The 27,474-nt window shown below is 36.5% G+C and overlaps 5 protein-coding genes across 10 annotated transcripts; 4 read left to right on the forward strand and 1 right to left on the reverse strand.

Moving 5' to 3' along the window:
- LOC109710434 (pentatricopeptide repeat-containing protein At1g43980, mitochondrial-like) lies at positions 268 to 3,429 on the forward strand. The gene is made up of 3 exons (XM_020232983.1): positions 268 to 410; positions 505 to 1,780; positions 2,565 to 3,429. Exon 2 carries the CDS (start codon positions 506 to 508, stop codon positions 1,535 to 1,537), a length of 1,032 nt encoding a protein of 343 aa, XP_020088572.1. The 5' UTR covers positions 268 to 410; position 505; the 3' UTR covers positions 1,538 to 1,780; positions 2,565 to 3,429.
- Positions 3,818 to 8,667, reverse strand: LOC109710435. 3 transcript variants are annotated; one of them, XM_020232985.1, is made up of 7 exons: positions 8,333 to 8,664; positions 7,438 to 7,552; positions 6,902 to 7,063; positions 6,259 to 6,305; positions 5,306 to 5,462; positions 4,441 to 4,531; positions 3,818 to 4,184 (listed from the first exon to the last, which is right to left on the reverse strand). In XM_020232985.1, exons 1-7 carry the CDS (start codon positions 8,561 to 8,563, stop codon positions 4,130 to 4,132), a joined length of 858 nt encoding a protein of 285 aa, XP_020088574.1. In that variant the 5' UTR covers positions 8,564 to 8,664; the 3' UTR covers positions 3,818 to 4,129. The 3 variants fall into 3 exon arrangements, with proteins under 3 accessions (XP_020088574.1, XP_020088573.1, XP_020088575.1); XM_020232984.1 differs by having other exon boundaries at positions 4,441 to 4,540; positions 8,333 to 8,661; XM_020232986.1 differs by lacking the exon at positions 4,441 to 4,531 and having other exon boundaries at positions 8,333 to 8,667.
- On the forward strand, positions 11,499 to 14,344 carry LOC109711118 (acyl-coenzyme A thioesterase 13-like). Its single transcript, XM_020234038.1, has 3 exons — positions 11,499 to 11,851; positions 11,999 to 12,142; positions 13,698 to 14,344. Exons 1-3 carry the CDS (start codon positions 11,672 to 11,674, stop codon positions 13,836 to 13,838), a joined length of 465 nt encoding a protein of 154 aa, XP_020089627.1. The 5' UTR covers positions 11,499 to 11,671; the 3' UTR covers positions 13,839 to 14,344.
- On the forward strand, positions 15,557 to 22,892 carry LOC109710083 (probable magnesium transporter NIPA4). 4 transcript variants are annotated; one of them, XR_002216282.1, is made up of 11 exons: positions 15,565 to 16,036; positions 16,895 to 16,951; positions 17,059 to 17,149; positions 17,249 to 17,409; positions 17,838 to 17,965; positions 18,070 to 18,207; positions 19,365 to 19,421; positions 19,856 to 19,948; positions 21,087 to 21,192; positions 21,502 to 22,032; positions 22,400 to 22,892. XR_002216282.1 is itself a non-coding variant. In XM_020232506.1 (10 exons), the coding sequence occupies exons 1-10, from the start codon at positions 15,820 to 15,822 to the stop codon at positions 21,606 to 21,608; spliced, it is 1,155 nt and encodes a 384-aa protein (XP_020088095.1). In that variant the 5' UTR covers positions 15,565 to 15,819; the 3' UTR covers positions 21,609 to 22,281. The 4 variants fall into 4 exon arrangements, 2 of the variants coding, with proteins under 2 accessions (XP_020088095.1, XP_020088096.1); XM_020232506.1 differs by lacking the exon at positions 22,400 to 22,892 and having other exon boundaries at positions 21,502 to 22,281; XR_002216283.1 differs by lacking the exons at positions 21,502 to 22,032; positions 22,400 to 22,892 and having other exon boundaries at positions 15,557 to 16,036; positions 19,365 to 19,491; positions 21,087 to 21,106.
- On the forward strand, positions 26,174 to 27,172 carry LOC109710084. Its single transcript, XM_020232508.1, has one exon. It carries the CDS (start codon positions 26,317 to 26,319, stop codon positions 26,998 to 27,000), a length of 684 nt encoding a protein of 227 aa, XP_020088097.1. The 5' UTR covers positions 26,174 to 26,316; the 3' UTR covers positions 27,001 to 27,172.

Raw genomic sequence — 27,474 nt, forward strand, 5'->3', positions numbered from 1 at the left:
AAATGAGGCTTTTTGTGTTCTTTACCGAATGCAAGAGGCCAGAATTCGAGTTAGTGGGTTCACTCTCTCGATCACCGCCTCTTCCATATGTTCTCTGCAACATGCTAAGCAGCTTCACGGGATCGTTCTCCGCAATGGTTTGATCCCCACAAACACCGTGGTCGCCAATACGGTTATCGGTATGTATGGGCGGGTCGGCCTCTCCGACTATGCTCGTGCTGTTTTTAATTCTATGGAGGAGCCAGATGTAGTCTCTTGGAATTCCATGCTTTCGGTGTTCAAAGATTCGCGTCGATACAATCAAGCGTTAGAGTGTTTCTATTCGATGAGGGGTTACGGTTTTCCGGTCGACGAATTCACCATATCGACCGTGATCAATGTTTGTGCCGACATTAGAGATTTGGCCGAGGGTGAGAAGCTCTTGGCTCTTTGCTTCAAGATGGGATTTTTACGGAATTCTATAGTTTCTAGTGCTGTTATTGACTTGTATTGTGCATGTAACAGAATGCTTGGCGCGGTTCGGGTGTTCGGAGAAATCCAAACGTGGGATTCGGCCCTCTGCAATTCCATGATATCGTGCTATGCTCGAAAAGGGCTTACGGATGAAGCCATGGGCCTTTTTGCGGAGGCGACAAGGAAGGGTGTTCTTCCAAATGAAATCACTTTTACAAGCATATTGAGATCGCATTCCTCTTTTGGGTTCGCCATGGAGAAAACACAAATTCATTGTTGGATTTGTAAATTGGGTCTCGAGGCCGATTTAATCATTTCCAGTGCTCTTGTCGACATGTATTCTAAGTTGGGTTCTATAGAAAGTGCATTGAAAATTTTCTATGAGATTGATTCCAAGGATTTAGTTTCATGGAATACCATGATCCTGGGTTTGGCTCAAAATGGAAGAGGGAAAGAAGCTCTTAGCTTATTCGGAAAATTGCTCGATAGTCGTATTCAGCCAGACAGAATTACTTTGCATGGTGTTCTACTCGCTTGCTCCAGCGAAGGAATGGTTAATGAAGGAAAGAGACTATTTTCATTAATGGATACAAAATATCGAGTTACGTATAACTGGGAACACTGTATTTGTGTAGTGGACATGATGGGTCGAGCGGGGAGGTGTAAAGAGGCACTTGGTTTTATCGATAAAATGCCTTACAATCGTAATATCGCACTTTTAGAGACACTTCTAGAAGCTTCTAGAATTCATGGAAATTTGGAGATTGCGGAATTAGTAGCAGAGAGGATGGTGAAGTTGGGGCTTCGCTCCTCTCTCCCTTACACTGTGCTGGCTGAGCTGTATGGTAGTAGAGGAAGATGGGAAAGTGTGGCGAGGGTTTGGAAACACATGAAGGAGAGAGGTGTTAAGAAGGTTCAAGGATGCAGTTGGATTTGCATTAGGAATTGTGTTTACGAATTTAAGGGTGATGAGTTATTGCATTATGGAGGAGAAGCTACTTACAGGATATTGGCATTGTTAGATTGGGAGATTGAGGATGAGGGAGACGAAACAAAACACTTTGATAATCAATTTTGGACTTGAGCAGAAGTGCGGTTTGAGTAGAGCTGTTTTAAGAAGCTCTAGTGCCTTTTTCACTGATATGCACCCAACAACTTTTCCACAAAGCTGCAAATCGAAACTTCAAATCGAGTCTTGTGCTTTTGCAGCCCGGAAGCTCATTTTTGGACTCTGTTTTTTAAGAAGCAAATCTCATGCTTACTGACAAAATTCAGATCTACTTATATAGAGGATCATAATAACACTCTCTGGACCAAGCAATCAAAGGTAAAATAATTAGTTAATGGTATCTCTTACCACACCAATTTTTATTTACATGCTATTCTCTCGCAACCTTTAATTTTTGGTTTTTTTTTTGTATTTAACACCCTCAAAACTTGGCACTCGCGTGGTAAGGAGAAGACCATATATGCAAATATAAATTTGCTAGGACCATTTGTAAAAAAAGAAATTTTGAAGGGGCTAAATGTAAAAACAAGCCCTATTTTTTGAGAGAATGCTAATATGCTACTACTTTGTTCATTTTTGTTACAAATAAACTTAGCTGGTATTCTTTCGCAACCTTTGAAGTAACTACTAGTTGTTTTCAGCAACAAAATGAAGCTTGATAATTTTCTGGTCTTTCCTACCCAGAAAAGGTGTCTGAGTTTCGTACTTTACTGTTTTTTGAGGTACATGTCTTTTTCTGCTATGATATTAGAAGATTATTTCCAGTAAAGATAACTTCTATTCCAGTTGAACTTTATTGATCTAGTGAAGATAACTTCTATTCCAGTTGAACTCACCGGTGTCACTATTATCACTTGCTATATTTATATTTTCTAGTACTTTATTGTTTTAGTGAAGGAGAAGCTATTAATGTGGCATCACAACTTTTGGTTTGGAAGATGCAGAGTGATTAGTGCATAGTATTCCATGATAAGATAGAAAGATAACGCAAAAACCTAATACGTTTGTTTCTGTTTAATTTTTTTTTTCACTTTTGGGCTACTTGGTCAATTGGATGATAAGATAGGATAATAAGCGGAATTTTTTCCATTGTTATCAACAGATGAAGTTACCGCAACTTTGCAACACCTCGACTGCAGTTCAATTGGTTTTCGAGAACTCTATTGATCTTCCAGTATCGATCCAATCGTTTTTGTCGAAAGTGAGGCAACAAAATTTCGACCCAGAATAACCAACGAACTGCAAGTGCTTTATGCTGGTGTAGATGCAATTGCAATAGGAACTTGACGAGTTGATCCTTACACATAGAACTGGAGTAGTCGCAAGTGTGCAACACCTCGACTGCAGTTCAATTGGTCTTCGAGAACTCTATTGATCTTCCGGCATCAATCCAATCGTTTTTGTCGAAAGAGAGGCCAAACTGTATTTCGACCCAGACGCTTTCGGGATGCTCCTAATAACCAACGAACGGCAAGTGCATTTTGCTTGTGTAGATCCAATTTCAATGGGAACATGCGAGTTGATCCTTACACATAAAACTGGACAAGTAGTCGCAGGTGTGCAACACCTCGACTGCAGTTCAATTGGTTTTCAAGAACTCTATTGATCTTCTGGCATCGATCCAATCGTTTTTGTCGAAAGAGAGGCCAAGCCATATTTCGACCCAGATTCTTTCGGGATGCTCCTAATAACCAACGAATGGCAAGTGCTTTTCCTTGTGTAGATCCTATTTCAATAGGAACTTGATGAGTCAGATCCCTACACATAACCTGGTCTTCGGAAAAGGAAGATAAATCAAAGCTTCTAATACCATGTGTATTTGTTCAAAAATATAGCAAAGGCAACAATTTCTTTTTTGTTGATGTATTTGTATGGAATATTGCTTGATCAGCAATATTCAGAACATTTTGCAGGTGAGCCTGTAAGTTGTAATTGAGCTATAAACTTTAATTTAGCTGATTTCTGTATGTCCCTTAGTTGTTGTTGCGCAAAATTAATGGACTACGTACAATGTAGATGTAAGATTTACACCTGAGACTTTTCATAATCAGAATTTATCCAGTAGCCTTATCATTTTTTTTTTAACTAGAAATTCTAAATGAATTTTTAAAGTTCTTGAATGTATGGGTGTAAGATATACACTCCCTGTATGGCGCCAACAAGTACTATTTTTTCAAAATCAAAACTTCTGCTGTAGTCAAAAGCACTTGGAGGGGATTTAGATGAATATAATTGTTAGACTACTGCAGAAGCTCCAACTGGACCAAACGGCTCCAAATCATTCTTAGCTTTTTCATGTACCCAATGTGACACCTTGAGCAGAGAAATAGCATTTGTTGATAACAACCACAACCATTTTCCGGATAAAAGGAAATTTGATAATGTAAGGTTCAAGCACTACACAGCCATGTTTAAAGCAATACTATCACATTTTGGATCAGAAACATACACTTATGATGATTCATGTACAGGGCGCGCCAAATGAGGGCTGATCAATTTGTAATGAGAGTAATGGCGAAATGTTTGTGAAAATAAGTACCTTGATGACGGTAACAGTAAACTTAATACGCCGAAAACACGGTTTTAGTTGATATTTCTCGATATTTTATCAACTTGTGTGCCTGTATATTAGGAGGAAAACTTATGGCATGAAGCTGTGATTCCTCATTATTTGTCGTCGTCGTCCGCTGTATCTTGTAAGGAAACACCTCTTACTCTTGCTCTGTACCAAAACAAACAAGAGAATAGTTATAACAACTTTCGAATTAGGTAAAAATGTATGAGACCTCCTCCACTTAGAACATAATGAAATGCACCCTCGAAATTTGCTCTTTTTATTGAAACCCTTGCTCAACTTTTACTTGTTTTCATTTGAGTTATTTTCCATTAATTTTATGGAAACAACTCAAATGAATATAGACGCGTTACTACATATTTACCCTTTGTGAATAATAGTAAAAAAGGAATTTTTCATGAACCTCCGAGAGACGGGGGCCACCCGACGACCAGCTTTAGTAGGATTAGAAGCCTTGCTAGCTGGAACTTCTGCACTTGCAGTAGCCAGAACTTCTGCAGCAGCTAAAATAATCGGTAAATTGAATAAGACTCTTGAGTTTTAAATATCAGTTTTCAAAGAAAGATGTGTTTAATTATGGCATACTGTTAAAGAAAGTAAAGATCAGTAAATAAAGCATCTACTGGTTACAAAGAGTGAGAATTTTGAAACAAGTCTCCAATGAAAGATGTGTTCTATTACACCACTAAACTTAGACACAATTGGTAACCAAACTAAGATGTGGTTACTCATGGATCGGCATTCCTTGCTTACTAAACTAAGACACAACTGCTGATCAATAAATTATACGAGAATAAGATATATCAACTATTCAGATTACTTACATCAAACTTTGCATGAGATAATAACTCTTTTTTTCTTTTGAAATATTTAATGTCACAATAATGTAACTACTCAATGCCTTGATTCATCGTTACATAAAGTTAATTAGACAAGTGATTTTGTTCATTTGTTCATATCCATTTCTAGTTCTGTGCATTCTGGGAAAGCCGAAGGCGTAGGTTCACAGGGTGTGATGTTATTACTCAAAATAAAGTATTAAGCATGTTTCTGTGCTAAATGCTAAATCAGATGAATAACGGACCAAATTTAAGTTGCATCACTATAACCAAGCACTGAAATTCAGATAAAAACACATTAAGTAAACTACACAATATTTTGATGGTACTAGAGGTTGCACATAATTAAAGCAATGAAAATAGAGCAATTTGTATTCTCTTCACGGAACAGTGTTCAAAATAGAAAAAAAAAAAGGATAAATGTTTCACCTGAAGGTTGTTGCGCCTCAGAAACTAATACTTGATCAGGGTTTGTAATGGTATCAGATGGACTTGGAGCTTTTTCTGGTATCTTTGACTTAGGCACCTTCCTTTTGCTCAGAAAGGAAAGAGAATCGAGCTGCTTCTGAAGAATATCATTCTTTTCCTGTAGAACGAAAACAAGTTGGATAATCTACTAATATGAACTCGATTACGAGGAAAATTGTGAATCAGCCCACTCCAATTATGTTAAATAACTGTACAGATCACCATACATAAAAAAAAAAATGGCCGACAATATAACCAAAAGGCACACTTGTCAGCTATGGATGCGACTAATATGTTTTCAGTGTCCATATTTGACTCATACACAGAATTTTGCTTGATGATAAAATCTAAACAGAAATAAGAACAACAAGAAAAAGAAAGAGAATTAAGCAATTCGCTTTCAAGAAATAAAATATGAGGTAAAAATATTTATACATTACCTGAAGTACCGCGCCTTTTGAAATGAGTACTTGAACTTTAAATTTTTTATTCTGTTACCTATCCTAAAAATTTGTTTGATTTAAGTATGTGCCTATCATAAGTCAGAACTTATTAGTATTTTCAACTTTTTCGACAGGATATTTTGTAACCTAACATATTATATTGAGGACCATCCAATTGATGGAATATGTTATTCGATGGAATATTTATATTTATAATATTTTGATGGGGATCACTAATTTTAATAAAATTCATAAAAAAAGTCTAAGAGACTTTCCGAAATTGAAAGAAATGTAAGATTATCTATGGAGAAAAAAATAAAAAATCAATTCTAGGTACTCATTTCAAATTGCGGCATAATTTCTGCAAGGTCCATTTATTCTCACCAAAATAGAGTATCTTCGTAAGAAACATACGCAAGCTAATTGCTAAAGACAGTAACGATGTTTCCCATAACAATAAAGAAGAAATACCCTTTCAGATGATAGCAATCCAGTCAACCTTGATGAGCGCTCTTGTTCTAGAACAGAAGAAGCAATACACCCGTCAGAACAATATCAAAGCAAAAGCAAGAATGATAGAAAAGCATTTTTCATACAACATTTTAAAAATATATATAATGGTGTGAAAGAACTGCACGAAAAATTATTCCATATTAAACAATGAAAATAAAGAAAGATATATATTAAGAATCAAAAGTATTGGAACGTCAAAAGCATCATTGAACTCATACAAACTTTTCTCCAACACCACGAGATATGAAGGAAATGCATAGATTTGAAATCCCCTAATCTCAACTAACACGAGAGATTAGAAGACTAAGAAAACACTATCCAGAAATCTATATTTCCATATGTAGTTACTTAAGGAATTGTAAAGAGAAAAAGAAATTTGGGAACAAAAAAGAAAAATGACATTATAAGCACTGGAAAAGCACAAACTGCATCACTCTATGCAGATTCCAAATGTAACAGCAAAAAAACATCACTAAACAATAAACCAAAAAGGCGAAAGCTTCTACCCAATTTAAGGCATGAAGATTTGCGCTACCCTCAACAAAAGGAAAAGCTTAAGTACTCCAACGTGGGGAAAGAAGGAATTGAAAGAAATTACAACCTTTTAAAGAGTCTTTATCCTTTTTCTTGAATGCTTTATATAGCGCTAATGAGAAGTCGGCTATTGCATCATGAGCTGAGGAGCTCGCGAGTCTGTTGAGAGAAATGGAAATTCGAGGTAGCCCCTTTGACTTGACTGCTATCAACTTAGCATTAGTAATACCTGAATATCAAGTATATCACATAAGGCACTCATAAGTAATATCCTGTCATAGAGAGCTTCCAATTCATATAATAGGTATTACGTATACGTCTTTGGTGAATTATTTAACTACATGTCTACATTTATCCTAACAAAATCTAAACTTTCGAAATCGTAGATTCGTACACATTGTACATACAAAGAATTCCACTGGTTGAAAAACTTATTCTAATAAAGAACCAACTTCCCCCATGAATTAGCTCACTCTCCAACTAATAATAAGAATGTTGTTGTAAGAAACTTCACGATGTAGCGGTATATATGAAAATTCAGATGCTGTATACCATAAGCATACATACACAAATTTGACAATTAATTAGGATTGTTAGACTCACTCGAATCTACATTTGGGTGACCACTCAAAATAAGCTTTACATCCCCAGAAGAAAGAGATGATTTGAGATAATCAACAAACTCGGCCCATGCACCACCAATTCCAATGTCATCTCTCTGTGGGATAACACAAACATAAGTGCTCGAAAATATTAAAAACCCTCAAAAGAACCTCACATATATAGCATATAAGAAGCTCAAAATGAGAAGAATAACCAACATCAATTTAATGGGCAAAAAGCTAAATAGTTGTAGTAGTTGAGAGGGGTCTCCATACATTTTTACCTTCAATTTTCAACAACCATATCCTTTTCTCGAACAATATTGAACCTCTAATGGTGAAGAATCAAAACAAACAAAAAACCCGACAAAATTTTTGACCCTAAATCTGATTTTTTTTCTCCCTTTTCTACTTCTAATTCATGGGAAAAATAAAATTTACCTTTGCTTTTTCAACAACAATCTCCTTTTCTCGACCAATATTGAATCTTTAGTGGCAAAGAATCAAAATCAAAACAAACAAAATTGTCGACCGGGAATCAAATTTTTTCCCCTCTTTCCGCTCTTAAATCGTAGGAAAACAAAATTTACCTTATTTTCCAAACAAGTATCTCCTTTATCGCGGCTAATATTGAATTTTTTAATGTCTAAACTTTGAAGCAAACAAAGACCCAACAAAATTCTCGACCAAAAATCCGATCTTTCTTTTTTCCCCCTTTCTACTCAAATCGTAGGAAAACAAAAATTACCTTTACTTTTCAACAACATCTCCTTTTCTCGATCAAAATGAACCTCTAATCGCTGAGAATCAAAGATCTAACAAAAGTCTCGGCCCAAAATCACTCGTACATTCGTAGGAAAAAACACAATTGAATCAGTAAAAATGATGAGCATTACGAGGTCTTCAAGCTCGGCGACGGTGAGGACGCGGTCCCAGGCGAGGGAGTGGAAATCGGAGGCGACGACGCGGAATCGGGAGGAGTCGAGGGCGCGGGCGCAGAAGAGGAGGGGGCGGAGGGAGGTGGAGGCGGCGCCGGGCTCTTCGTCCCCTCCTCCCTCCCACTCCGCCCTCGCCTCGCCGAATATGGGCTCGGAGTCGGCGTCGTCGAAACCCTTCTTCGTCGCCATGGGCGAGGGGGCCGAAAAGCTCGAGGGGTTTGAGGGGAGGAGGAGAACGAAGGCGACGCCGTGGAGATCGAAATGGGATTCGAGGGGAGGGAGTAGTAGTAATAGAGCATAGTCGGCGCCGAGTTCTAATGTTCTTGACTTTAGTAAGGAGGAAGTCGGCGCCGATATTGATATCGGCCAATGGAGTCGTCGATGCTGAACATTTTTTTGCCGGCTTTTTCATCAGGAGTAATCACGGCGTGACATGTCGGCTGTTTAGGTTTTAACTAAGGGGTGTTTGGTTATACGAAAAATCATAAAAATAATTTTTGTAGAAAAAAAATTTTCAGTAGAAAAAAATATATATATTTTATAGTGTTTGATTTGTTAAAAAAAAAAAAAAAGTAACTTTTTATCAATATTTATTTGGTTGAAAGGAAAAAAATGTATATATATTTCTTTGGTTAGGTGCAAAAAAAAATGAATTAAAAAAATTTTACGTAACTTGAGTTTTTGTTTTTCGTTAAAAAACAATCAAAAACAAAAAAAAATTATTTTTTCTTAAATCTGTAAAAATACTTTTACGACAAAATATTTTTACGTCGAACCAAACAAGCAGAAAAAAATATTTTTATACCAAAAATAATTTTTTGATTCGTTTTATGTTGAACCCAACACCACTAAGGCTAGAATGTAAGTGGCAATCACTTTTTTTTTCATAACATATATTAATCATCTCTCCATACCTTAATTGGTAATAAATTAGATGAGTAGACAAGAAAGATCGACTCTGAAAGAAAGGAATTTAGGCGGGGTAGGCAGGCAGGCAGGCGGGCGAAATTGGGCCGGACGGATCCAAAAATATGAAGAGTACAAAATTAATAAGACTAAAGTCTAGATATCCACATCCATATTCATTTTTTTTCGAATATCCGAAAAAATTTGATTCTCTAAAATCATATCCGTGTCCGTATCCGACCGGATCCGGATATTTTCTATTCAGATCCGGATATTATCGAATGCAAATACAAATATTTTCGGATGGTATTTTCTCCGTTTTCACCCCCTAGTGATGTCCAGTTCAATTTTACATTTGTATACAATCCGAATTCTGGACTTTCGTTCAATATTGTTCTATTTTGTAGCATTGTTATCATATATAGGCTATAAAATTCAAAATCTAACAAAATATTATCAAATATAGCATATATAAAATAAATTAATAAGTATAAAATATCATGTATTTTTCACAAAATGGGAATTTTTTTGACTACTGGTGCAATAAGATGTGGTGTTTGTTCAGAGGGAAATTAGAAAATAACAAGTGAAGTTCAAAGCAATAGAAAGATTTTGGCCTAGAGTATTAGATATTAATAAGGTTTTAAAAATCATAATTTTATTGATACTTCAATTCCACCAGATTATTTGCTTGCTTAAAAGTAATTATAATAGTAATAAAATAGATTTGTCGAAACGAAGTAACTTTTCTAAAATAAGTCCTTTATTAGGATAAGAGCGATTTTTTGTACGCAATATGAATTACAATCGTTCAATTTTGTCCATCTATTGCCCCCAAAATCCAGTGGTATTAGTAGATAACCAGAGCCTATAATTCAGTATTTCATAATTTATGTTGTATACAATCAATAGCACTGATAACAAATGTTCATTATTTTTCTCATGTTTATTGTGAATACATTAAAATTTTAAAAAAACAAAACCCCACTTTTGCAAATTCAGAGAATCAAAGTGGGTAAACTTCAATTCACCTCTTTGCGGCTTTTTCACTTTTTCACCATGGAGATCAAAAACCTACAACTTACTACCTTATAATTTTATTTTTATTTTGCCGTGAGTATTTATTGTTAAACAAGATAGGAGAACAACAAATTTTGCAAACTATGAATAATATAGGAGTAGGTCTTATGTGCTATTAGAGGTACAGAGGTCTCTGTGCTCTTAAGCCGTTTTCGATGATGGAGCTTTCGAATCAACGATCAGTTCCGTTAGATTTGATCTAGCGTATTTGAAGTATCTAAAAAATAAATTTTATAATTTTTTGATATCATTTCCCTAGCAATCGAAAGGGACGAAAATTAATAATATTAATGGCTGATGTATACCTTTTGTAAGTTTAGCAGTATAAAAGTATTCAAATCAGATTAAATTTTGATAGAAAATTTTTATACTCTTTATAGCATGATTAATATATCTGATCAAAAATTTTAGTACTATATCATCACTTTCATGAGATTTTTATTTTCAACTTTTGATTTTGAACCCTCTCGATCGCTAAGTAAGTGATATCGAAAATCGTAAAATCTATTTTCTGGATACTTTAAATACGCTAGATCAAGCCTAATAGAGTCGATCATCGATTCAAAGGCTCCATTATCAAAAATGGTACAGGAGCACTGAGGCCTCCGTGCTCCTAGTAGCACGGAAGACCTACTCAGTAATATAGTATAATATTTTATAATAATTCGATTATATTTTATCATTTTGTTGTTTGTAAAATATATCAATTTACTGTCATCTATTTAATAAAAGGCCCCTATGCTAAAATAAAAATAAATCCTCCGTGCTCCTAATAGCATACAAGAGCTACTCAATAATATAATATAATATTTTATAATTCTATTATATCTTATCATTCTGTAGTTTGTAAAATGTATCAATTTACCGTCATCTATTTAATAAAAGGCCCCTATGCTAAAATAAAAATAAATCCTCCGTGCTCCTAATAGCATACAAGAGCTACTCAATAATATAATATAATATTTTATAATTCTATTATATCTTATCATTCTGTAGTTTGTAAAATGTATCAATTTACCGTCATCTATTTAATAAAAGGCCCCTTCGCTAAAACAAAAAGAAATCACATGAAAGTAAAGCATAATTGCACAATGCTTAAACCATCGAATTGGAGAGTGCAAATACTCAACATCTGGGGCAAATTGAAATTTTTCCCAAACAAAAACAAGAAAAATGATGTAGCAACTTAAATTCGGCACCGAGACACGAATCTTCGCCGAGTTCAATGCCGCGCACTCCTCCGCAGCTTCTTCTTCGTCCGCGAGAAACCCTAAATTCGGCTTCTGCTTCTGCTTCCTCAAACCCTAGAAAATGGAGCTCGACGCGGTGAAGCGCTCGTTGGAGGCTGCGGCGGCGGAGACGCTCCCCACGCCGTCGCTCTCCTCCCTCCCCTCCCGTTTCTACGACGCCTTCGTCCTCCGCGGCCTCCGCGTCGACGCCGCCGAGCGCGGCCGCCTCCTCTGCTCCCTCTCCGTCCCCCCTCGCCTCCTCGTAAGCCCCCCCTTTCTCTCTCTCTCTCTCTCTCTCTCTCTCTCTCTCTCTCTCCGATTCCTCTATCTCCGTGGTAAAATTTGATCTATGGATCTCTCTCTCCCCCCCTCTCTCTCTCTCTCTCTCTCTCTCCATGTTGTGGCTTAGAACACGGGGAACTTCCTCCACGGCGGCGCCACCGCGTCGCTGATCGATCTCGTTGGATCCGCCGCGTTCTACACCGCCGGGGCCACCACGAGGGGCGCGCCCCTCGAGATGAGCATCTCCTACTTGGACGCCGCGTACGCGCACGTAGGGTTTTGCTAATTCCCCTTCCCAGTTCCGTTTCTTCGCTGTGGTGATTAGGGTTTGATGATTCTCGTTTTGGTTATGCAAATTGTTGAGATATATGCTTTAAAGATCATATGATTGAGTAATTTTGAATTGGAATTATACGGAAATTGAACTGTGAAGTGTATCTATGTAGTTTGATCCTGTTTAGCTAGTTTAATGACATTGTAGTTTTTTGTATGTCATGTTTATTTGCTTCCCATAGTTAATGAATAGGAAAGAATTGGAAAAATTTGGGCACGGTTGCGGCCCGGAAGACCCTAAATTTAGTAAAATCAGTTTAGTATACGGTGGCTTAGTTTTTAACTTGATTTTGAGATGGTATTCAATTGTTCGTAAGAATTAATCACTGAGAAAGAAAACAAAATTCAAAATTATTTTTGGTTGGTTCTTTAAATAACAAACACTTTGAAAATTTGAGGAGAAATTGTCGCTGTAAACAAGTATTGACATCATAATATGTAAGAGTTATAGATACTTTTTGTCCACACCGTGAAATTGTCTTAGTTATGTACCTTTATTTTTATTAGCAAATAAATGGATTGATACAGTTCATTTTCTATTTTATACCCTATTTGTTGATCTAACATATTTCTATTACTTCGTAAATGATGATACTTAAATGACTCATCGCAATAAAATGAAATTGCTGTTGCATTGTTGAGCTCTGTGGAAAAACTAATTGATGTGTACTTTTACCCTTTAAACAATTAAAAGAAGAGCGCTTCAACCAAGCCGATTCAAACCAATTGAATGTTCTATTTTGAACTGGTTTTGGCGATTTTGTAGTCTATTTCAACAACCAGTACAGTTTAAGAATGGCATACTGGTTCATTAGTCAGGAAGAAATTGATCGAGCTATCACTTTGAGATTACGTTAACCTACGCAAGTTTTAATTAATTGTTTCGAGCTGGGCGTGTTCCAGTTTGTGTCATGTTTATGACCTCAATTTTTTCACTCTGACTATATATTTTAGAAATTTGTTCTTATCAAGGATTAGGGGGAAATTACTTTAATGAACTTGTTGGACAATTTTAGTCTTCTAAAATTTTGGTCTGTGTCCTCTTGATGTTGTCGAATGCATTGAATCATTCATTATGGGAGCATTTGATTGACATAATTGTAATTCGACATAGATAAAGCTTGTTTAGAGTTGAAACATTAGTTCCACCGTTGACCATGATCATCTAGCCTTGAGGTCGATTCTTGAAAACAGTTTCACAATTTAGCAACATGAAAAAAAATATTTGTAGTGATTTTTCTCGTGATATTTTTCATTTTGCCTTTCAATTGCAGTTGTATCCTTCTTATTGCTCAGCTTTTGTTTTTGCTAACGAAATGTATACTTCGGAATATATATATTAATTTCACAAACAGCATAAATAAGTAGGATAATAGGTATGATATTAGAGATATTGGTTTCGTATCTCTGCTTCGCAGTTACAGATTGTGGGGTTTTTGGCATACGCATGTTGAGAATGTTACTAAAGAGATGTTCCTACGTGTGCTTTTCAGGAAGAGATTGAAATAGAGGCCAAGGTGTTGCGCGCGGGAAAAGCGGTTGGTGTCGCCACAGTCGAGCTGAGGAAGAAAAATGGGAAGCTAATCGCTCAAGCTCGCTATACCAAGTACCTTGCGGCATCTAGTAACCTGTAAAGGGGGTCGGTTGATTTGTTCGATTCTCGATTTTCATGTGATATATCAAATCTACGTAGGAGTTAAACTTGATATCAAATATATATAGGGGTCAATATTAATCCTATAATGCAGCATCTTGTTGTATGTTGATTGTAATGTTTAATAACTTCTACGTATATGGGGCTATTGTTGATCCATTGTACTAATGCGGGTTCGTTTGGAACCCATCATTTAAGTGGATAGGAAGCGGGTTTTAATGACTCAGAGGTGGTGAGAGTAAACTAAATCCCGTTGGGACAGGACTATGAAATACCATCAAGAGATTGGTGCGATTGAATTCGAAATTTTTGTCGTATCTCACCGCCCGGTCACCACCCACAGTAACCTGCAATGCCTCTGAGTCGCTAAACCCTCCCTCCGTTCTGACATGATTTTCTGTATCCTATCTAACCTATCTTGGATGCCAAATGGGTTCTTAGGCTCAGTAATACACTTAGAATGAAGATGGATTTTCTTTTGTTTTTTTTTTTTATGATTTTTGCTCTGGCACAAAGGAGAAATAAGCTTTTAGATTTGAAAAGTAAGAGCTATTTCTACTTTTTCTGTAAGTTCAAAATACTCTATTTAGCTAGTACTTATGCAAAAGCTCCTTTAAGCATTTAAGCCCAAGGAGGTGCCTAACAAAGCACAATATTTATTCCATGTAATTAATATGATGTGAAGCTATTTAATATTGTTGTGCAATGTAACTGAAATTGTCTATTCGGTATTAACTGCTTGTTTGCATGTGATTCTTTAATTTCTCTACAGTACAGAGTATGTATTTAAGTCTAGGGATGTCAACGGAGTATGTACTTAAGTCAACGGCCGAATTCGGGACGGATTTTCTAAAATCCGAATCAGTTTCCAAACCCAGCTACCAAATTCGAAATCTAAACCCGAATCTGAATGTGATGGATTTTAAAAATTCATATTCAAACCCGACCCAAGATTCAAATACCTGGGCCTCAATAGAACCCAAAACAACTATTTTTCTTTACTATTTATTATATTTCAAAATATATTACAATAAATCTAAATTTTTAAAGTATAAATTCAAAATAACATCATGCATTTATACATATTATATAATATAAAATTACTTCGAATTGGACTTCGGGTCAAGTACATACAAAATTCATATCCATTAGGGATGCAAATGGATCTAAGTTGGTTGAGTTCTTTCTCTAATTCATACCAAACCGGTGGTAAAAAAAAAGTTAATTCATCTTAAATTCGTCCCAATCGGTTAAGTAAATGTTGCAGAAGGTGTTTGATATTCGACAAAATTTTGTTAAAAAATTTGCTTCTGTTTGGATCCACGGAGTAAAGCGGTAAGTCGTGACCATAAATTAAAATATTTAGACTTAATTTGATATTGAGGCCTATCTAACGCTATTAGATAAAATGGAGTTGAGAAAAAAGCATATAGGAATATAATTCTGCGTTATCCGATGGTACCGCAGAAAATATATCGTAACCGACTCATCGCGTAATCTCTCCGCAATCGCAAATGAAGCCTTAATCCTTATCGCTGTGTTTGCATCTTTACTAATAGGACTAAAATTATACAAAATTTTTCAGGTTATCAGTATCGAGGCAGACGCAAGGGATAAAAAAAGAAATAAAGATAAGCATCCATCCGTAGAACGGATCTATTATCTGGCAACGGGGTCCAGCGATTCGCCCTCTCAAAACCACCGCGCACGGGGAAAAAAAAAAAAAACGCGTATTAAGAACCGAACACGCCATTCTCACACCCCCCCTCCTCTTCTTCTCCTTTCATCTTCACCTCCATCGACGATTCTCTCTCTCTCTCTTGCGGGCCTTCCACGGCCACCACCAGAGGACGCCGATCGGAGCTCCGGCGATCCATGCGCCGGCGACGGCGCCGCCACGGCTGATTCGGCGGGGATCTCGGCGAAGAGTCGCTGCGTCGGTAGGGTTTTTATGCGTAGAGATGGCGCCGGGGGCGGCGGAGGGCTCCGGCGGCGGGGGAGGCGGAGGAGGGGGAGGCGGCGGCGGGGGAGGGGGATGGGTGGAGTCGTACACGGGCATGTCCTCCGATAACATAAAGGGCTTGGTGCTCGCGCTCTCGTCGAGCTTCTTCATCGGCGCCAGCTTCATCGTCAAGAAGAAGGGCTTGAAGAAGGCCGGGGCGTCCGGGGTTAGGGCAGGTATACACGATCGGGCCTCGTTCACATCATTAATGGTTTGCTGATCGTTAGGTTTTAGGCTTCTCGCTTGGTAGGAGGTTGATTTTGAGGGATCTGATGATGATAACTGTGAAATTCGACGTGATTTTAGGGTTTGGTGGAAAATTCGGTGGTGATTGTGCTATTTATGATGCTTTTTCTTGTATTTTTGTGCAATTTTGGGGATATGTGACTGGATTATTGGGTTATTGCTGATTTCACATCAGACATTTTTGTTCTGCGTGTGGATTTTATCTCTATGACCAAACTTCTTCCAAATTTGTCGATTCTAACTTCCACCATATGGAGAGAATTTGTGATTTGTTATTCAATCTTCATAAGAAATTTGGCCTGCTTTAAGATGTTGTAGCATTGAGATTCTATTACTTTTCAAGTTCCAACTTGTTGTACCGGATTGCTCTTTCACTAGCTGGACTTAAGAACTAGATGCTAATTCTTTAATTAAGGATTCATATACAGGTTACTTTGTATATGGTAAGTTCTTTAGTAATTTTTGCAATTGTTAGTTGTACTGGTGTAACAAGTAAACCCATTTCCAGTTTCCAGTGCTCTGATTAGTTGATTAGTGATAACCACCTTTCGCTTTTCAGTACAAAGTGCTTTGCTGTGCCACTAGCTGTGATTTAGTCCATCTAATCCCATTTAAGGGCAACTAAATAAAATTATTTGCCGGCAATGGCTGGGTTTTGTAATTTTAGAGATCTTGCTAGCAATGTTGACTTATATCCCTATTATACTCACAGGCTTTTATTATTTGCATCGTGTTTGTGTTGATTGTTTTTGCCTTAGAAACGCCTTAAATCCTTTGCCTCATAACAGGAGTTGGAGGCTATTCATACTTGTACGAGCCACTTTGGTGGGCAGGCATGATAACAAGTAATCACTCTAATTTCTTTCCTATATGCTATACCTTCTGGCTTTCTGTTGTGATTCTTAGTTGTTCTTTCGATAGAGATATTAACAAGTTTATCGTTATGCTACAGTGATTGTTGGGGAAGTGGCTAACTTTGCAGCTTATGCATTTGCTCCTGCTATTCTGGTTACTCCTCTTGGCGCTCTTAGCATTATAATCAGGTATGACTCTGAATTGTAAAATCAAATATATGTTCACAATTTTCATCATAACCATGAAATGATGCATTTTCTGATATGAAGCTAACTTTTATGTCACAGTGCTGCTCTTGCACATATCATATTACGGGAGAGACTACATATATTTGGCATTCTTGGATGTGTTCTCTGTGTTGTGGGATCAACTACCATTGTCCTCCATGCCCCTCAAGAACGTGAGATTGAGTCTGTGGCAGAAGTATGGGATCTAGCTACAGAACCAGGTTTTGTCCCTTTTTTTGTTCTTCTCCGTAGAGCTTGTTTGACTTTGCTGGAGCTTCTACTAGAGCTTCTAGAAAATGGCTGTTGCTAGAGCTGTTTGAACAAGCACTTGTGTATTTTCAAATTTCAACGGCCTAGTTTTGTTGGGTAAATTTCAACAGCCTAGTTTTGTCGGGTAAATAGAAGCTTCAAATTAGAGCTTATTCTTTTGGGGCCTAAAAGTTCATTTTAGCTTTCTGAATAGCAAAAGCCTTTGTCTTTTCATTCCAAATGCTTGTTTTCTAACAACTTTTACTTTCAAAAGTAGAGAAGATGCTCCAAGAGCTACGCTAAAGAGGCATCTAGGCTTTCTAGGTTGGCATGAATTTACATGTCCTTCCGCATTAATTTTGTAGTGATATGCTAAGCCCATAATTTGTCTTCCCTGCAGCTTTCCTTCTGTATGCAGCAATGGTACTTGCAGCAATTTTCATACTCATTTTCCATTTTATACCACAATATGGACAGACGCATATTATGGTGTACGTTGGTGTTTGTTCTCTTGTAGGCTCTCTATCGGTAAGCAATTCCGCATGGGTGATTGATCATAGTTTATCTTGGTTTCATGGTTTTTTAGATGGGCTGGACCCATTTAATTAATTAATTAATTTTTATTTGAGCAGGTCATGAGTGTGAAAGCTCTTGGAATAGCTTTGAAGTTGACATTTTCAGGGATGAATCAGCTAATATATCCACAAACATGGGCTTTCACTATAGTCGTTTTTGCTTGTGTGATTACCCAAATGAATTATTTGAACAAGGTTATATGATTTACTCTTTGATTAAAGTGATAGTTATTAATAAGACTTTAGGTGGTTATTATTTTAATTGAGTTTTGACTAATTTTTAAGAAATATATGTAGTTTTCCAATGGGATAATTTCATAATTTGTTTGCTATGCATAGTACTTCTGATTTTTAGATGAAGAAAATAACGAGTTGGATTTCATTTTAAGTCTTTCCGCATTAAATACACAAGTTGTGAACCTCTCTGGGGAAGTCAACTCTAGGATTCTTATGTGGCTTGTTTGCATCTTGTTTAGGACTTTTGTTTCTTTATCACTTATGCTTCTTATTCCAGGATTCTTATGTGGCTTGTTTGCATTTTGTTTTGGACTTTTGTTTCTTTATCACTTATGCTTCTTATTCCAGGAATCTAATATGCTTTTAATTGTGTAAAGATGAGGGACATGACACGGTAACAATCTGTAGATTCTCTTTGTAAATTGCATGCATGTGATTCCATCCAAATATCAGAACATGGGCTCATTCTAATGTACTTGTCGAATTCATTTCATGGCCCAGCTGCCCAAGAATAATTGCATATTTACGCTCATCTATCAGTAGCATTGTCCTTCGAAGTAATTTTGTTTTCTTATCCTAGATTCTTAGGCTTAGTTGATTTTTTCAGCTAGGTGTACATATCTCTAGTTAACTTGATATCCATCAGATATCTTAAATGCTTTCCAAGCCTTTCTTACATGAATATCAAAACTTTACCCAAGTATTATTCCATTCGGCTATATGGATCCTATTTCTTTCATTCAAATGGTTTTAGGCAAGATTCTCAAACCAAATACTGTCATATTTTTTCTCCCTTTCTGCTTTAATGTTAATTTTGGTTTGCCCTCTTTCCCTAGGCTTGTGCTAGCTTAGCAGAATCACACCCTTACCAGTATGTTATGTGGTTCATTGCCCTCGACCATACAATCTCAACTGGTTTTCATGCTCTTATTTCTAGGTTCAAGCTACCTCGTATCAGATACTATATATATATTTTTTCCCCATCTTTCCTAGCGACCCAAGAATTTACCTTACATCCTTAGCTCGATGACACCACATCCTTATCTCGATGACTTTTCAATTTTTACATATTTTATCTGATACCTCCTTACATTTTGATCAGTAAACTATGGCAGGTGACAGCGATGCAACAAATTAGAGACGAACAATGTTCTAATTCTACACACAATGTTGTAATTAAGCTTCTCTTCTTGTCCTCTCCTTTCTCTGTGAAAACAAATACAGAGTTAATAGTCAAGTCAGGTATTCGTTAGATATTGCTCATGTTGTTTTGATGGCCCTTGTGAAACATTCAGGGCTGATGGACAAGTTAGAGTCTATATATTACAGCCTGTATTTTAAGCTCATTTAACTAGACTAAGCTTGTTTTTAAGTTCAGCAAGCACGAATCTACAATCTAAACTAGATATTGTATAATATTCTTCAAGGGCCTGAAAATTAAGAATACAATAATTTTCATGAGTTACTGTTAAGTTTAAGTACTTGATCTATGTTACACCACTCGTCTCCAGATTAGTGGCAGCAAATCCTAATTAATTTAAGGTTATACGTATGTACCTACTTTTGTTTGAGTAAATCTGAAGCTGATAAATATTTTCCACTGCAGGCTCTTGACACATTCAACACAGCAGTTGTCTCACCCATATATTACACAATGTTTACATCGCTAACCATTTTGGCTAGTGTTATCATGTTCAAGGTAAAAAAATCTTAACTTATTTTAGTCTTCGTCAATCAAATCATTGTTGTCCTCAACTTATGTGTTTATAGTTATTTCTCTGTTAGAACGTAAATTAAGCTATAAGAATGTGATGATTCATATTACCAGTGTGGTAATTCTAAAAATATCAACATTTGATGACAACTGGTAAAGACAAAGTTGCTTAAGCCAAGTTTTATAAACACAACTTTGTACAGTTGTTACTGCTTATAGACATTTGGGGCAGAACCATGTTTTTTTGTCCATTTGGCGGCATTTATGATTCTGTACATGCTTTAAATATTATTCATGACTAAGAATACTTCTTTTAACAAAAAAACATTAGAATTTTTTTTTGGCATTGTGCTATATGATGTTACTGTTATGCTTGATAAACACATAATATAAGATGATCTACTACAAGTAACATGTAATTAATTTATATGAATATCTTAGAATGTATATTTATATTTTTTTTAGTGAAAAGAAAAGTTGGCTCATAAGTCTAAATATTATTTGATTAGTACCTATCACTAGAAGCAATAAAACTATACATATTTTTGCTAGCAATTCCCTTCATGTTGGGCAACATTCATTGGTGTAGCAGTTCTGTAATTACATTCTCTTTATTAAATGAACATGTGAAGAAATTTAAGTAAATTTTATATGTATTTGAAAGCTTAGCAAGTGTACGAGTCAAGCTATTCCACTAGTTGTGCTCAACTTCAGTTTCAATGATACATCATTTTAAACGGTGATAAGTGTGAAATAGTCTGTGCATATGAATATAAACTGTGTATGCAGTTATATTTTTTCAAAGCAGAGAAATCGGACATATATGAACATAAATGCAACCTAAAGGCCTTAACTACCTAACTATCATCTCGATGCATATGCTTCTCTTATCTTTGTCAAATCTCTGAATTAAAAAAAAAAAAAAAATCTTGAAGTGTGTTTATCGGTGTGCCATCAACTTGAAATCTTGCATGTTTACTCCTAAGATAAATTAGGGGTGAGAATCATGAAATGCACATGTAGCCACAGTGATGCCCACAAATGTTACTGTTGAATGAATTTATGTAATCTTCGACTTTGAGAAAGCTATTAATATGTTTAATTAGTACTTCTTAACTTTCAGGACTGGGATCGGCAAAATCCAACGCAAATAGTAACTGAGATGTGTGGTTTTGTTACGATTCTCTCCGGAACTTTTCTTCTTCACAAGACGAAGGACATGGCTGATGGTATGGTCCTGCATCATACCGCAATTATATGTGTAATATGCATGAAAGCCCCATATATCTATATATATCATGATCCTCGCATTACCTCTCTGAAGTTTTAACAACTACATTTTACCCCTTCCTATGAGCAGAGTAATAGATGTTGTCTAACTACATTTTACCCCTTCCCATGAAGGTTTCGTTATTTTAAGCATGTTAAGAGAAAATCTTTATTTATACTGGGGGCTTTCTTGCTCTATTTAGCCTTCCTTTTTTCTTTTTATTTTACTGGAAACTTACTTCGTCCTAACCTGTCATGCCTCTCAACAGGGCTTCCACAATCTCTATCAATGCGGCTTCCAAAACACGCAGATGAGGATGGCTATCCGGCCGAAGGCATTCCTCTGAGGTCTCAGGAATCATTTCGGTCGCCATAACCCGTACATCATATTCCATCTGCTTTTTGCGCATTAGGGTTCCCTCCACCATCCACTCTTGATGTAACTAAGCAAAGTAGTTTGTAACTTTTCCGAGGAATACAAAATTGTAGATCCTTTCATTTTTCCTTTTCCTTTTTTTTTTTTTTTACATCTAGGCTTTGCAAACCCCCCCTTGTATGCGTCACATTGTTAAAAGAGTCATGGGGATCACACTACTTATACGGTCCACTGTAATTTAGCCTCAATTGCCGCGAAACTCGCTGTTCGCTTCATAATTTCCTTTGAAGTGCTTTAGAGCTGAAGGTGCTATTCCTGTAGAGCTATTTTGCTTCTTCTTACATAAAACAATGTGGACATCGGAGAATGCCGAAGAAGAGCCACCATAGTAGAGACAACGGAGCATGCATTGAGTCGCCTTTCGGTGAGTCGTCGCGGCAAATTGTTGGATGTGTTAGTGATCAAATGGAGTGATTGTTGGATAGCCTCATGCTTGTTGCACTACTTTGGTAGCATGGAACTATTGTGGTAGCGTACTTGATCTGATCAGTTTTTATATAATACATTAGACAAATTTAGTGCTTCTGATCAGGAACTATTGTGGTGAAGTACTTGATCTGACCAGTTTTTATATATAATACATTAGACAAATTTAATGCTTCTGAACCGTCAATAAGTTTGTTCCGTCTCAATTTTGTTGGTTATTCGCTGCAACCTGCAAATTGAATAAGTCTTTTTCTTTCTTTTTTCTTTTTTTCTTTTTTTTTTTTTTTTGGGTGCGTGTGAGATAGGAATGGCAAATGTTTGTGGGAAAGCATTGTAACAACCCCGAAGAATAAATGGTGAGCTCGGCGGAGCGATCCGGCGAGAAGGCGCTTGGGCGGAACTCCAGCGGCAAGGCGCCTTCGAAGGGGCTCAGGCGAGCTCGACGGAATCCATGTCGTTGGGGCGAAGGAGAGAGAGCTAGCGGATTGGGCGGTCGGATTACCGGATCGGGCATAAAACGCGAACCCAAGCCCCGCCGGGTCGCGGATGATGCGAAGAAGGAGGAGTCCGGCACCCGCCTACCCACTTACCAGCACTACCGGGCAGGGAGGCCCAGAGAGGTGGCCCAACAACCCGAATGGCAGCCCAGCCCATCAGCATCTCATTTTGTCACTTTGCTACTTAGCCCTCAAAGATTATGTAATTTCCATTTCAGTTTAAGTCCTAAGAAGTATAAGTACGAGAATGTATGGCAAACAGAGGCATCGATGAAATGAAATATTGCTTATCTTCTTCCCCAATCCTTCTCTAAACCCTTCTTTGCTTCTAAGCTCCCTAACTCTCCTCTCTCTTCTCTATTTCTAATCCCTATCCTCATCTCTCTGTATCTCTCTCTGTCTCTCTCATTCCCATCATCTCCCAATTCACGCTCCTCAATCCGAGGTCTCATCGGATCGCGATTGGGATCAGGTTGGTCACGCCATCATCCCGGTTAGCCATCCATCTCCATCGAGGGTTGCTAACAGGTCCGGCTCATTACAAGCATGTCCCAGCTTTGTGATAGGTCCATCTATCTAACTGTGTTTATGCATAGAAGACACTAACGTCAAATGAAGGCCGTTGTTTCCGTCCGCGAAAACCACGTGGCGAGCCGTGTTGGCATAGACAATATCTCCTCTCAAAAAATTTCATGGCCAATTTTTATAAAAAATTCGCTAAGTTTAAGATTTTGTAAAAGTACGTAGTTGTTTTGATTTTTCAGATTCGGTCTGAAAATCATAATCAAACTATTTTTCTTTTAATATATAAAAAAAATATGTATATTAAATATCTTAAAAAATACAATCAGTAAGTCATTATTACTGTTATCTTTTTTTTAAAACGAAATTCTCATCTAACATAATAAAAAAGAAAAAAAATAAAATACTTCTTAAATAGTGCAATATCTTTTTAAATTGTGTAACTTTTTTTTTAAATAGTGTAATATTTGTGCAAATAATATAACATTTGCACAATTTATATAACATTGCATAATTTTTATACTAAAGTATGAATAATATTGTATATTACGCACAAATAGTATAAAATATTATAATATATTATAAAAATTATTTGATGCGTATAAGCTATGTATATATTGCATCATTTGTATAAATATTTATATCATTTGTGTAAATGTTATATTATTAGAAGAGAATTTTACACCATTTAGATGGTATATTACACTCTTTTTTAAAAAAAATTAAATTACATTATATATTAAATAAAGTGTCAATTTTTTTAAAAAAGACAACTGTTAAGTTATAATTGCATATACTTTTCTTGAAAGACGAAAATTCACGTTAAGATAAAATAAAAAATAATATAATATAATTAATAAGATGATCAAAAGGGTAGATTGAACGGCGGAAAACTTGGTAGCAGCTTCGTACTATTAATAGCATAGTAGCCGGACTCTATAATATATTACAATATATTATAAAAATTATGCAATATGTATATAAACGGTATATATGTTGCATTATTTGTACAAATTTTACATTATTTCTATAAATATTACATTATTAGGAGAGAGTATTGCACTATTTAGATGATATATTGCACTTTCTTTTTAAAAATTAAATTATATTGTATATTAAATAAAGTGTCAAATTTTTGAAAATAACAACTGCTAAATTATAATTGTATGTACCTTTCTTAAGAAACAAAAATCGTCATTAAGATGAAATAAAAAGTAAAGTATAATTAATGAGATGAAAGAGTACAATATCCTCTCAAATAATAAAAATCTTTTCAAATTGTACAACATTCTTTTTTAAATTGTGCAATACTTATGTAAATATTGAAATATATACATCATTTGTACACATATTGTATAATTTTTATAATATATTATAATATATTATACTATTTGTACGTAATATACTATATTATTCGTAATTTAGTATAAAAATTATGCAATTTGTATATAAACGATATATATATTGCACTATTTATATAAATATTATACTATTTAGAAGAGAATATTGCACAATTTGAAAAGATATTACACTATTTAANTTGGGTTGTGGGGGGTAGGGGGTGGGGGGATTGATTTTCGTCTTCTTTTGATTATGAGAACAATTATTTAATTATAGGAACAATTATTAGATAGAGGGAGAGTGCGGTTTATAGAGGAAACACGCAAACGCCAACAAATCAAAGAGTGTAATATATAAAGAGAAAACAAAAAAAGAAGAAAAGAAGCAAAAAACAGGACACACAAGAACTTCTCACATGATGCAAATGGTAGGCTTAGGTGGCTCAATTTAGGTTGTGTGAGGGGAGAGGCAATTGACTTCATTAGAGTAATTTAGGGGGCAATCTTTTTTCATTTTTTTGTGTTCACATGGATGAAATTTGGCAAATTTGCATAAAAAAAATTCTAAGATTTTGTAGAAGTGGGCCACCATCTTTTTGAATTTTGCAGATTCGATCTGATTTTTAGAAGATGACTAAATTACCCTTTTCAAAATGTATAGAAATATAAATATTAAATATCTTGAAAAATATAACTGACAAGTTATTATTGTAGCTGTCCGAAATTCTTATCTAACATATAAATATTATACTATTTAGAAGAGAATATTGCACAATTTGAAAAGATATTACACTATTTAAATGATATTCCATTCTTTCTTTCTTTCTTTCTTTTTTATTTAAAGCTTTTTATTTATATGTTAGATAAGAATTTCGGACAGCTACAATAATAACTTGTCAGTTATATTTTTCAAGATATTTAATATTTATATTTCTATACATTTTGAAAAGGGTAATTTAGTCATCTTCTAAAAATCAGATCGAATCTGCAAAATTCAAAAAGATGGTGGCCCACTTCTACAAAATCTTAGAATTTTTTTTATGCAAATTTGCCAAATTTCATCCATGTGAACACAAAAAAATGAAAAAAGATTGCCCCCTAAATTACTCTAATGAAGTCAATTGCCTCTCCCCTCACACAACCTAAATTGAGCCACCTAAGCCTACCATTTGCATCATGTGAGAAGTTCTTGTGTGTCCTGTTTTTTGCTTCTTTTCTTCTTTTTTTGTTTTCTCTTTATATATTACACTCTTTGATTTGTTGGCGTTTGCGTGTTTCCTCTATAAACCGCACTCTCCCTCTATCTAATAATTGTTCCTATAATTAAATAATTGTTCTCATAATCAAAAGAAGACGAAAATCAATCCCCCCACCCCCTACCCCCCACAACCCAAAAATTAATAATAATAAAAACTTTCAAATGCCATCTCTGCGATTGCGTACTTTCTTACTTTAGTACCAGATGGAATATCTGAAGTTTTTTATATATAATTTAATAAAAAATTAATGAAGGGACTGACGAAAAAAAAAAAAAAATCGCGAGATATTAAATTGATACACTTTAAACCACATGATATTAAAATGTATTAAAGTGAGAAAGTGTGAAACTACATAAATGTTATTAAAAATTTATCCTAAATAAAAAAAAAAACAGCTCTAAAAGAAAAAAAATTCCTCCAATCATATAAATGAAAATAATCTTATGCAATGTCACAGACGATCCATTCGTCCAAAAGGAAAAACATTCCACTACATCAACCACAATTCAAAACATCCTTTCTCTCTCTCTCTCTCTCTCTCTCTCTCTCTCTCTCTCTCTAAAACTCTTTCTCTCTCTAGAACATTAACAACAACATCTTCGTCATGTCTCTTCGCGCGAGAGCCAAATCCGCCATTAAAGAGGGACCCTCCTCCTCGTCGTCCTCGTCCTCACAATCTCACTCCCCACCACCACCACCACCTTCATCGTCATCGTCGTCGTCGTCGTCCTCGGCGCTCTCCCAGGCGCTCGCGGGGACCGCGTCGCTCGCGAAACTCCTCCCCACGGGCACCCTCCTCGCGTTCCAGCTCCTCACCCCGGTGTTCACCAACCACGGCTCCTGCGACCCCGCCGCGCGCCTCCTCACCCTCGCGCTCCTCCTCCTCCTCGCCCTCTCCTGCTTCCTCGCCTCCTTCACCGACTCCATCCGCATCCCCTCCCACGGCCGCCTCTACTACGGCCTCGCCACCCCTCGCGGCCTCCTCCTCTTCGACTACCCCCCGGCCCCGGACGACCCCCCCGACACCTCCCGCTACCGCCTCCGCCCCGTCGACTTCGTCCACGCCGCGCTCTCCGTCCTCGTCTTCGGCGCCGTCGCCCTCCGCGACGCGAACGTGCTCGGCTGCTTCTACCCGAGCCCCCAGGGGCCCCAGGCCCGCGAGGTGCTCGACGCTTTGCCCCTCGGCGTCGGCCTCCTCTGCAGCTTGCTCTTCGTCGTCTTCCCCACCACGCGCCACGGCATCGGCTACCCCCGCTCCATCGCCCCCGCCCCCTCCTCTTCCAACTAAATCGTCGAACACCTTGCGTGCGTCGGTGCGCTCTCTCTCTCTCTCTCTACATATATATTATATTGTTTAAATTGAATTGTATGTGTGGTTCGGATCTAAGACACTGCGATTAATTTGTGTGCGTGAATGGATGAATAATAAATAATAACACTCGTTGAGGCATTTCATCGAACATCTATCTTAGGAATGAATAATAATAATAATAATAATAATAAAGGAATAATAGCAATTATTAACACCACTGTTATTATTAATCTCTCTCTTTCACATGGAGATGGAGCGTAGTTTCCATAGCAATGGTGATCATGAGAGAGAGAGAGAGAGAGAGAGTCAACGTAGGGGAAATTGACCAGGAAATAGAGGTTACGTGTTGGATTATTTGGTGGTAAATTTCAAATTCTCTCGCTGTTCAGCTCATTTTTATGTTACTAACTTATAACTTAAAATAAAAAAATTTTATTTTGCTCTCCTGTA

This window comes from Ananas comosus, linkage group 5 (assembly GCF_001540865.1).
Source record: "Ananas comosus cultivar F153 linkage group 5, ASM154086v1, whole genome shotgun sequence".
Classification (NCBI taxonomy): Eukaryota; Viridiplantae; Streptophyta; class Magnoliopsida; order Poales; family Bromeliaceae; genus Ananas; species Ananas comosus.